The sequence below is a fragment of the Acipenser ruthenus genome, chromosome 24, assembly GCF_902713425.1.
Source record: "Acipenser ruthenus chromosome 24, fAciRut3.2 maternal haplotype, whole genome shotgun sequence".
NCBI classification, from domain to species: domain Eukaryota; kingdom Metazoa; phylum Chordata; class Actinopteri; order Acipenseriformes; family Acipenseridae; genus Acipenser; species Acipenser ruthenus.
In genome coordinates this window covers 19,590,023-19,601,698 of record NC_081212.1, presented here as the reverse complement: position 1 = coordinate 19,601,698, position 11,676 = coordinate 19,590,023, and the positions used below count along the sequence as shown (strand labels likewise).

The window sequence follows — 11,676 nt, the reverse complement described above, 5'->3', positions numbered from 1 at the left end:
TCCGCACTGTCAGCTTGCATTGGTAGTAAATTGATAATGTTTGGGGTACCACTGTGCCTGTGGGACAGATTTTCATTAAAATTGTTTGCATATTTAACAAGGAAACGATTAACTATGCTGGGATACCAAGGCATTTAGTGCGCAAAGTGTCTGAGTGGGAAAAAAATGGGCGATAAAATGATATTAATATAATAATATGAAAATAGAAAGCTTGCTGTAATGTAAAATACTTTGAAATGTTTTTTTTATTATTATTTACTCTACTCATTATACTGACAACTTAAATAAAGGATGTAAGTTACACTAAAATTTCATTTTAATGAAAACAAGTGGTTTCCCTGGTTACTTATTAAGCTTGCTTTATCTACAGATGTGTACTCCCCAATAAAATGCAAGTAAGCTTAGCCCACAGTTTTGAATGGGAAGGGTGAATCCTATTTTAGGAGCATGACACATTGAAAAGTCGAGGATTCACAACTGTCCGAAAACCCTCCTGCAAACCACAGAGGTCGCCTGTGAGCAAAAGGCCAAGCGGCTCTAACACGTGAACGCGCGGGGATCCCTCTATCGTGACCGCGCACACACTCTGAAACAAGCGCAGCTGAATTTGGCAGCCTCCTGACACTTCGCACAGACCGGGCAGGGTTTGAAGAGGTCCCGCATGTCTTCTCAAAAGTTTACACTGGTAAGTACAACATACAGTATATTTAACAACGTACATATCCTGTACTTTCAAAGGCTGTATGTAACATAAGTGTAATAATAATAATAATAATAAAACGTTTTAAAAATGTTATTCGCGTTTTGAACTCTAGCTGTGAAAATAATTTCGCTCTACCTTCAAAAATCTGTACTTGCAGCATAGACCACGTCTAGTGACAGTAGTATTGCGCTTAACTAACTGGAACCGGTAAAGCATCGCGTATATGATTTTGAACACGTAACAAAAAATGAACAAAGATTTATTTATCTTAGGGCAATGATACATGCAACTTCCAATTTCAACCATTTGCATGACCGATGTACAACTTAAGAAACGTGTAAAAACGGAAAGTCATGTTGTTGTAAGTTTTTATGACGTTTGGTGTATCCTGGAATAGTCTAAAAGGGATGTTTCCCTATAACAAATATACTGACAGTGACAAGTTAGGTCATGCATCTGCTGCGGCCCAAATAGTTTTCTCTTCAAGTGCAATTAGTGTGCTATCGGATGCGGTATACAGGCTGTACTGTCTACACATTGCAGCGTATGCTGTAACGTTCAGCTCCTGAATTTAGAAGATGACATTACTATTTTTAATGACAAAACATTTTTAGACCTCTGTGCATTTTTTGACTTTGTAAAAAAGGAAGTTCAGATAACCAAAGCATAAGTTGATTGTCATATCAAGTGATATCAATCTGTCCATATGAGAAATGGCAATCACACAATTGTTTTGTTATTTTGTGTGACTTTGTTTGAAAATTACTTTATTGGGTAGCGCTAGTATGTATATGTACAAAAAATACACAACTGCTCCAGGATCTGTGAGAGACAGGCTTCTCCAGTCACAATTCACCATTAATGTGTTTCTGCAGCATGGATTGAATAAAATAACTATTTTTATACCTTGTAATGCCCAAGCATTTTTTTTTTTTAATGAGAATAGTTACTTTATTCATGTAACTACTACATTCTTGTACAAAGCACTTTTTTTCTGTCAGGCAAAACACAATGTACCGCATATGAAAACTTGTGGCTTGTGAGGCTGGATTTAAAACAGAATAATATAGAGGGGTGGCTAAGCATTGTAACACATGTGATACAGAAATGGGCATTACAGGGTTAATACTTAGCATAGGTGTGTTACACGTCCTGGCAATATATCAATTATATAAGAGTCCTTTCTTTGTGGGGCGGTCCAGTTAGTTACTCTCGGGTCAGCGAGACTCAATGTGATCACTTTTTTCTGGATTAGGAAAACGTTGTTTGGTTCCTTGCAGTGTTCACAACAAAACGTCAAAAGGATAGAGCATTAGGGCGGAGGATGTTGCAGATGAGGTCATATTCATGTCCACTGATGTTTTTAACAGCCCTGGCTGGTTTGTCACATACAATGCTGTTATCTTACTGTTCTGTTTACTATGCAAAACAGAGGCAATTAGCGTGCATTTGCTTACTATGGGCTTTGTTTTCCAGGCAGTGTTCTTTAGGTTGTGGGAATGTTTGTGCAATAATGTACTTGCACGTTTATAGAAATATAATCTTATACTGTAGGTAAAATATAGTTGCTATAGCTTTGGCAAGATGTTCATGAAAAAGTGCCATTTATGCTTATGCCTTGAGATAGGAGGCTGTGTGGTCCAGTGGTTAAAGAAAAGGGCTTGTAACCAGGAGGTCCCCGGTTTAAATCCCATCTCAGCCACTGACTCATTGTGTGACCCTAAGCAAGTCACTTAACCTCCTTGTGCTCCGTCTTTCGGGTGAGATGTAATTGTAAGTGACTCTGCAGCTGATGCATAGTTCACACACCCTAGTCCCTGTAAGTTGCCTTGGATAAAGGCGTCTGCTAAATAAACTAATAATAATAATAATGGTTATTGTTATAACAGAAATTATTACCAGTAGACAGATTACCAATAGGCTTTTTACTGGCAGATTTGCTGCTGTAAGAAGCTTCCCAGAATTTTTTTTTGTTTTTTTTACCTACCTTTTCTCTAAATTTAAGACCAATACAATTTGAATATTTCTACTACAGCCATCAGCTATGGGATTTCTTACTGGAAGTAACAGTATCATTTGTACTGGTAATAGGAAACCCCAAAAAGGCAGACTCCAGTCACTCTGTATTGTTATTGAGAGAGGCATAAATAAGCAGATATCTTTTTAAAATAAACTGTTGCTTCAATTCGTTGGCAATTTGAAAAAACTGTCACCAACAAAATAACAACATCACAGAAAATGTGGATTACAAAATGTGGATTAAACTGTTACAGAAGTACAGTGATTTATTTCATGTTTTCAAACAGCTGTTTTCCATTAACAGCATAATATGTGAATTGATTTCTTATAACTAAAATGATCCATGTTATCCACAGACTATGTGTTTGTAACAGATTGTGAAGAGACAACTGTAGATTTTCAAAAGGGGGGCTGCTCTTTAATCAGGAATTCCTTCGCCTGATGAGTCAGTCAGTGCCCCACAAATACAAGTCATAAACGTTGTTTAAGGAGGTCCAGTGTTTTGGATAGAATTCAGCAGGGATTAGATAATATTCGATATTATCTAACATTATTAGGTATATTAGATAATACACTGAGCAACACCCATGCACCCACATACAATGTAGTATTTATTTTGTAAATTTGATTTAGTTAAGATTTTCAGTACAAGAAAATGTGTATGCAGTATTCAGCAGAGCATTGATTTACAAAGGTTTCGTATTGAATGTTTCAAAGTCCAGTTTGGCTTGTGCTTTTGCAATATTAATAAACCTTTGCTCAGGTGGATCCTGTGTTCCTTATGCAAAGTTGGCATGGTTGGGAATCATAGAAGGCCTTGTACTTAAAAACACACACACACGCACACGCACACACACACATGCACACATGCATATTCTAAATGTGAATGGCTCTACATAGCATGAATACACTATTCTTTTATTTATTTTTTTTGGGTGGGGGGTTGTGAGTTAACACATTGTTGACTGGTTTCACAGACCCAGATTAACACTTATCCTAGACTATGTCCCCTAAGGTAAAATGAGGTATTCCAAGATTAGTGTAAATCAGGTTTATGAAACCAGCCGTTGGAGTTTTAATCAAATTCTTTCACTAACACACAGTCGCAATGTATATACTATTCCAGCATGTGTTTAGTTCTATGTATGTATATCATTGCCAAATCGTGTACTTCTGTTTTACAGTAACATGCAGAGACTTGTAAAAAAAAAAAAAGGCTTGAACCGTGTGAGGGTCTTAACAGATGTTAACATTGTTTCTGCAGGAGAGGACTTGTATATGATGGGAAGAAACTCGAAGAGACACTGCTAATCGTTTGAGTTTGAGAAGGAATAGAAAAGATCAATGAGGATTTCTGGCATGGCTGTGTTCAAGCAACAGAATGTGGAAGAGTTTTATGAGATTAGAGAAGAGCTGGGAAGGTAAGCATGTGCTACAGGTCAGAATGCTACATTGTGATTCAGTTCTGTCAACCTTAACAGCATACAAAAATAAAAACCGTGCACTTCATAGCAAATTCACACAGAGCTCCAATCTGCTTCCCCACTAAGCAGCCTCTCAACTTCTGTCTCTTTAAAAAACCAAACAATGTGATCAGAAAACAGGATGCAACAGTTGAAGAAAGCAAGCAACTAAACAAAATAATGTCAGTTTATGTAGGATGCAGACTAACTCCTCATACAGTTTCATCATACAGGCATGTGTTTGAAGCTGGTTAGCTCATTTCCACATTGAAGCTGAAGTTTACGCCTAGCCACATTCATGAAGTAATTGACATATCATTTCAACACAAGGAAGTTGTAAAACAAACAGCATCAACTTACAATTCATACTGTTCGTACACGTAAAGTGTTTGGCCTGCTTTTTAAAACTGAGAAAATACATTAATTACGTTTTAGTTTTATACTGACTCAGTACAATAATGAAATGACCAGAGAAAATAAAAGGCGTAGTGATATTGCATTTTGATTTAATGTTAAGAAAATCCAGCCTAATTTCCCCATACTTTATAACATGGTTCACACCAGACTACAAGATCATTCACAATCCTGTACCTTCGGAATTTCTGTCGCATATTAATAACAGAAATTGCATGCCGGAATTCATTGTTCATCAATAAAGAAAAGCCCTAAATATTGTGCAGTTATTTATGTAGTGGAGATACATTTTAGTTATTCTTTATTCAATAGTATGAAAATATCTCTAAACAAAATGTTGTTATTTTGTTTAGACAGTCGGAAGATGTCTTAATCGGCTGAAGTAAAGGCAAGTCAATATATTTCCCAGGGGAAGGCTAGTCAGAATGAAATAATGATCACATTAGCTGTAGGGTTATTCCAGCTCAGGTAGGTTGCTTGGCCTCATAATTCACTGAGTTGATGCAAACGTTACCTGTCTATATGACCCCCCACATGGTAAAACATTGTCATTTTTACCACCTTCAGACACCTTCAGAGTCTCACAACTCTTCTTAATATGCACACGACACCTACCCGGGACCCTTCACTCAATCATCAACCACAAGCAGAGGAAACACCTCCCCCAGAACCTAGTCCTCTTGAGCTGGAATGACCCTGCACAGCTTCCACGCACTTGCTTTTTACATAGATATTAATATCTCATTGTATTGTATTTTATATCGGGCCCCCCTTTGTGCAGCCTCCTTGCAGTTTTCTTTGTTGGCTCGCTTTCAGAAATGAAACCCACAAACTTAAAAGACTGTGGTTTTGTGGTTAAACTCTATATATAAGGGGAACCCCACAGTGCACTCATATGGGATGTATTGACGTGTGACGAGATTTCTTCCAAATGGAAAGTAATGAACGGAACCCATTGCTAACACTCCTCAGTTCGAGGTGTTTGAATAGTGTGTGTGTGTGTGTGTGTGTGTGTGTGTGTGTGTGTTGGTCCAGAGAAAGTTAGCACGGTGGAGCGTTGCTTAACACTTACTGTACCAGCAAAACTATTTGGAAAAAAACATGAGTTAAAACAGGTATGCATTTCAGATTCTGAGTTCGTATTATGTAAATAATGTAAATATGTGCAGTACTTGCATTATGGGATCACAGCGTGTTATTAAACATGATGGTTTGGCTGTGCAGACGTATCTACTGTACTTAATTCCTACTGTGAATTTCCTCCCAGAAGAGTGAGTCATGAAAGCAGGATGTTTTTGGCACTGATTTCATACTATACTGTGTGTAACAGGTACATAATTACAATGCTGTATACTGTATAATAAAAAGCACAATATCAATATATGAAAAAAAATGGGTGTGACCTATGATATAATATGCTGAAGCTTAATGCACTTGTATTATAACAAAAACTTAATCCTAGGATAAGACTGTTGTTGGCATTTACTAAAGGGATCCCAACAACCACCTGTTTCAATTTCTGTTATTTGTTTTCAAGCATGAAAGTACCCCGAGTCACGTGAAAGGCATGAAGATTAGTAATTTAAACCCCATTTAAATTAAAATGACTTAATGCAGGAGAGTACCATTTGTTCGGTGTATTTGAATACAGAGCAGGTACAAAGGAAGCCAGAAATGCCTCAGCCATGAGAATATTTACCTAAGGCAGCTTGAGTGAGCATCAATATATACATGTATGATTCATGTAAGCAAGACTTCAGTGCTGGGAATTGACTAGTGGTGTGTGTTTCCTGGTGGCCTCATAAGTTTTTTAAGGGACATTTGGGGTCCCCGAGTAGCTCCCCTGGTAAAAGCATGGCCGCGTGGTGTGCAGGGTGAGTCATACAGCCAGCGGAGTGCAGGTTCCTATTCTGGCTGTGCTAAGTCGATGATGCCAGAGGGAGCATTGCATTGGCTATAGTGCACCCGTGGGTTAGAGAGACAAAACCAGCAGGGACTGTTTCTCCTCATCGTTATTGTTTTATTGTTGTACAAAAAAAGACAGCCCACACCTGACATATTCATTTCAATGAAAAGTTTTCCTTGCTTGAGTAAAAATATGTTGGCAAAAGATCACCCCATTCTAACTTCACACACTGAGTTTGTAATTATGTAGGCCTCCTCTGCCATTCCTGAAATAATGTCCAAGAACCACCCCACTTCTCCTCACCATTGTGTGTGCAAGACAGTCCAGCTGGGATGCAGTGAGGTAACTGATCTCCAGAGTGGAATCATTATTCCCAGGTGTTCTGTCCGATGTGTCCCATGGTGTGTCGGAGGCCATGCTGGGATTGTAATCTAGCTGGTCCTGTAGGTCTGTGCTGTAGTTGCTGTACTAAATTGCCTCCCCCACCTTGTCTTTCTTGGGGAAATAACTGGAAATGCTGAAAGATTTAAAAAAAAAAACTAAAACCCTTTTAAAACACATTTTTTTGGAAGGAGAAAATACCACATCAATCACACATTGTTATTCCATCCCTGACTTCTATTTCTTATTCCCTATACACACTCACAAAATAATGCATGACCATCAACTGAATGGCAAATATGTGGTTTTAATTCATGTTGATCGTGCATTTTTAGGTGGATAGGGTATTAGTTGTTTAACCGCTTTCCCCACTGTCTGTTCTCCTGAAAACAGATTCCAACTGGCATGTTTGCACAGCGGGTGTAAAAGAAATGGATGGTTTGTGACAAGTTAAGAAATTCCATGTGAGTCAGGCCTGCTATCGCTTGTTACAACACAACCAATTACAGGGTCTTAACAGGAAGTACAGTGTGTATACCAGGGCTCTACGACATGTGAAGCTCATTATATCACTATAACACTAACTGGAGTTGTCACACCCGGGCTCACGGCTACTTTAGGTCTTTAGAGCAGTCTATTTTCAAAACCATGGAATGAGGTGTTTATTGAGTATCATAATAATACTTAACAAGTAAGCAGCTTCACATTACATTCTCATAGTTGAATGTTGCTGTTCCTTTGTTTAGCTACTCTTTAGTACTGGTTGCCTGCCATAGACATATATAACATAAGCTAGATCAAGCAGAGTGTCTTTATATAAGTAAGCACATGCTTTATGTAGTTCACAACTGTGTATTGCTACCAATACAAAAGTTTGGGTTTTTTTAAACAATATTTACATGTGCTGAAAAGTAGGTTGCTATTTATATCAAAACCATGTACAATTTTACACTACAGTTTGAATACTGGGTGAATATTTACAACATTCTGTCATAGTCCAGCCTTCTGTGTGTTCTGCTAGAAACCAGGCATCGTTGGCTTACCAGTTTGTTTACATGCCTGTACCTCTAGTTTTAGCTGCAGGCACTACAGTTACCCACTGATCAGACTGTTCTTTTAGTCCCTTTTGAACTTGGGTTTCTTTGCATTGGCATGCATACAATTTAATGTTGACCAGCATCAAGGCTGTAGTGCGGAGGCAAATAAGAACAACAGTTTTGTTTTGTTAAGTACAGACATGTTCCCTTATTTGTTTTGTACAGGGGTTGGACAACAAAACAAATTACACACCTGCCTTAAAACCAATGAGAAGCCATGGCTTACCTGATGTGTCTGCAAGGTGTTTAAACGCTTCTCTGACAGTTTACTGTAGTGTACCATAGTGGAAGTGTACTGAAGCATATACAAGTATAGTGGAATTACAAAACAATGTCTCTGTAGCTATAGAACGGAATTTGATGATTTATTGGGCATTTCTATTGATGCCTGATTTACATTGTGTTTCTACTGAAGATGTTTCTTCAAAGGTTAAGTAGCAGAAACAATGAGAGGAGTTGTTTTAGCCGCTTAATTACCGGACTGACTTTGCCAATGTTCTTATGAAGATTGCTATTGTTAAATGTCACTGAATGGTGGGCAGGCGCCGCCAGTTACAGAAGGGAGCTTGCCACGGGCCATGCTGTTTTGAATCTGCAGCTGTTGGGATTAGAAACCCCATAGAGATTGTGAGCCGTATTCCTCTCCAGTTGTTGAACATGCGTGGTACAGAATAGAGATTCCAGGATGCCTCTTTTAAGTGGAGACAGAGCTTCCCAAAGGCTACAGACTGTCCCCACTCCACACATGTACAGTATATTCAAGGTTCAGTTCTTTAGTTCTAGTTGCTAGCCACAGACATACTGTATGTAACACCTGCTAGATCAACCAAATGGATTGCAATGAGTTGCATGTGAGGTTTCTCCATGGCTGTTTTTCTGTTGCTATTAAAAGGTGACCAGTCATGTTTTTTTGCAGGTTGAACAGCTTGTTCCTATTCTGAATTTTCCCATCACAGCTGTTTGCAGGCAGACAAACAAGCCAGGCGTGATGTCAAAGTGTTTCCTGTGATTTGGATACTCAGGGATCAAAGTATCGCTTCCCCGCCTTAAAATTCCAGGCGGGGTCATCCCAAACATGTTTCACATAATAATTGGAATGAATAGGAGAAATATTGGCACAGTGATGACATGATGTAATAATAAACCTGAAGCAATTGAATGGCATTAAAGACTTTACTGTCGGGTGATACCACATCTGGATTAAATTGAATTAAGCAAAAGCCTGTCACACAAACCCGTGATACAGCACTGCTTTTTTTTTAGGTTGGGCAGGTATTGCAGGTGAACAACTGCTCCCAGGTTTATAGAATGCAAGTAATATAATAAAAAAGTATTTGGATAAAATCTTCAATAATAGCACAAATAATTTTTTTTTTTTTTATAGGGCAGGATGGAAATGTTTATATATAGAAAATAAATGATCTGTTTTACCTGGGGGCAACTTAAATAGCTGTTGGGCAGGTAGGCCATTGTTTGGCTATTGAACACGACCTCTCCCATCCCTCCACCCCACCAGTCATCAATGCTAATGCCAAGATGCAACCATCAATGCTGTCAAACCATTGCAGACCTCAGAAACAGTCCAGTCATGCAGCAGTCTTGATAATCCACAATGATCCCACACATTTGTGGTCGAGTATAAATACATATTAAATGCAAGCAACTAGTGGTAAATCTATTCTGAAACAATAATCCACAAAACCTTTTGCAAAAATATACCAGAGTCAGAAGACATACAACTTTACATTAGCTTCCTGTTTGCCTTTTTAAATATTAGGCTAGCCTGGACAGAAAAAGCAGACTTGTGCTGTGTCTGTGACCTTTTATTCAGTGTGTGTCCTACAAAAATAAAGATTTAAACAGTAAAACAACCAAACTTCAGTACTAATAAAATAGTTTTGATCAAACCAACGCATTTTGATTGAAAATTGTCTGATGAACCAGCTTTCTTGAATGGGGTAAGATTTCTATTGAGTGGCGTTTTGTAAACCTCAGCTTACTTTTCATATCTCCCATACTGTATCCAGGCATGAGTGGAATTTGCAGGAAGCCTATCCAAACCAACATGAGAATATGAAACCCGTTCTGGGATAAACTGAAAGTATTTTCTAACACCCACACAGTATGGTGTGAACAAATGGCAAGGGTACAGGACACTATAAATACAGTCGCTTGGGAAGAGGTGGGTTAGCGTTGGTATGTTGGAAAGAGCAAATTCATCGGCCATCAATAAAAGGTTGGAGAGAGACAACAGGTGTGCCTGGCCAGGCATACTGTAGCTATTATTAACACCGAGATGATGATTGCAGGGGCCGGCTCATAGTTTTCAGGAATCCCTTGAGGGCTCCTGTTTGTCTGATATTCATGTCAAATGCTCTTCTTTTGTTTTTTGGTTCCTTTTGATATGAATGCTTTCATAGCTTGTCCTGTTAAACTGCATGCAAACTGCAGCTGCCGTGACACTTCTCTATTTGACATTGTAGGTTGTGTCTGTGGTGAAGCAACTCTTTCGAGTGTGTTCATGGGTTCACACTTCTGTTAAACACTTCTTAACTGTGTCTTAGCTTCCTCATGTCCTTTCGACACGCACACTGCTGTTAAGTGTGTATAATTGTTTACTGTGGGGTGGCTGCAAGATCGAAACAAAGCAAATGCATTACATATTGAACATTTGAAATGGTTAGCTTTCTGAAAGGTGTATAGTCTTCTGTAGAAAATATACTGTTTTTATACATGTGAATTTGAAATTCTGCCACATGGGTATTCATCTGAAACTTTAAGGGATGGAAATAAGACTCCGGCTGCATAGCAGTTTGATCCATTCAGTCTCATAGTAAAACCTGGAATGGGTGAAATTGCTATGCATCTTATTTCCATCCCTGCCGTGTTGCAAATATAGTATTGTGGTCTATTTCAATGGTCTAAACAGTGGTGGTAAGTAGATAGAAGGGAGTTATAGTGCAAAATTGAACATCAGTATTGGAAATGTTTAAAGGCACAACATTGCTATTATTTGAAATGTTGCTATTAAATTAATTCATTTAGAGTATCTCATGTCAGTTCTCATGGTATTGAGCCAGTAACATGTGTGATGAATAATTACACAGTACATTTGCAAAAATATTTCATGAAACTACGGTACTTCCCATGTGGTTACAGACACTGCGCAGTGGAGTGAATGGGAGTGTTTGGGTGGGTCCCACTCTGGGGTGTTTGAAATGAAATGCAGCCGCTTGTCTGCTCTTCTAGACTCGTGGTGCTGAAAGCAGACTTGTGGCTTCAGTTGGCTGGCCTGGGGACAAAATCTGCTGCGCCTGCCTATTCGAAATCACCGTACCTTCCAGTAACTTTCACTTGAGATGCTTTGCTCTGTGAAAAAGTGCAGTGTATGTACAGGAAGTGAGGAAGTGAAACAAGATGATGGTTTTCAACAGTCTTAAAATTGTTCAATACTGAAGTCTGTATAGAATAACATTTGACATCAGGATTGTATTAAGCTACACGTCTTTCTTTTTTATTCAGCTGTCATGTATTGGAGCAAATATAATAAACCAAAACTGAACATATAAAATAAAATAAAAATCTAAATGAACTTTAGATTTACTCTTGAGTTATGTCATGAGATAATAACTTGTTATCCAATGTTTCAGACTAAGGGACCCATGCATACCCATGTTCATTTAACATGCATTT

At 38.4% G+C, this 11,676-nt stretch overlaps 1 protein-coding gene across 2 annotated transcripts in view; it reads left to right on the top strand.

Moving 5' to 3' along the window:
- The first annotated feature begins 494 nt into the window (after window positions 1-494).
- The window catches only part of LOC131700564 (death-associated protein kinase 2-like), a 31,232-nt gene continuing 20,050 nt past the window's right edge, over window positions 495-11,676 (top strand). The window contains exons 1-2 of one of the 2 annotated variants that reach the window (XM_058998591.1): window positions 495-685; window positions 3,987-4,143. In XM_058998591.1, coding sequence (XP_058854574.1) covers window positions 4,067-4,143 — 77 coding nt within the window. In that variant the 5' untranslated portion in view covers window positions 495-685; window positions 3,987-4,066. The remainder of the gene's footprint in view (window positions 686-3,986; window positions 4,144-11,676) is intronic. The other variant, XM_058998592.1, reaches the window with a different exon arrangement.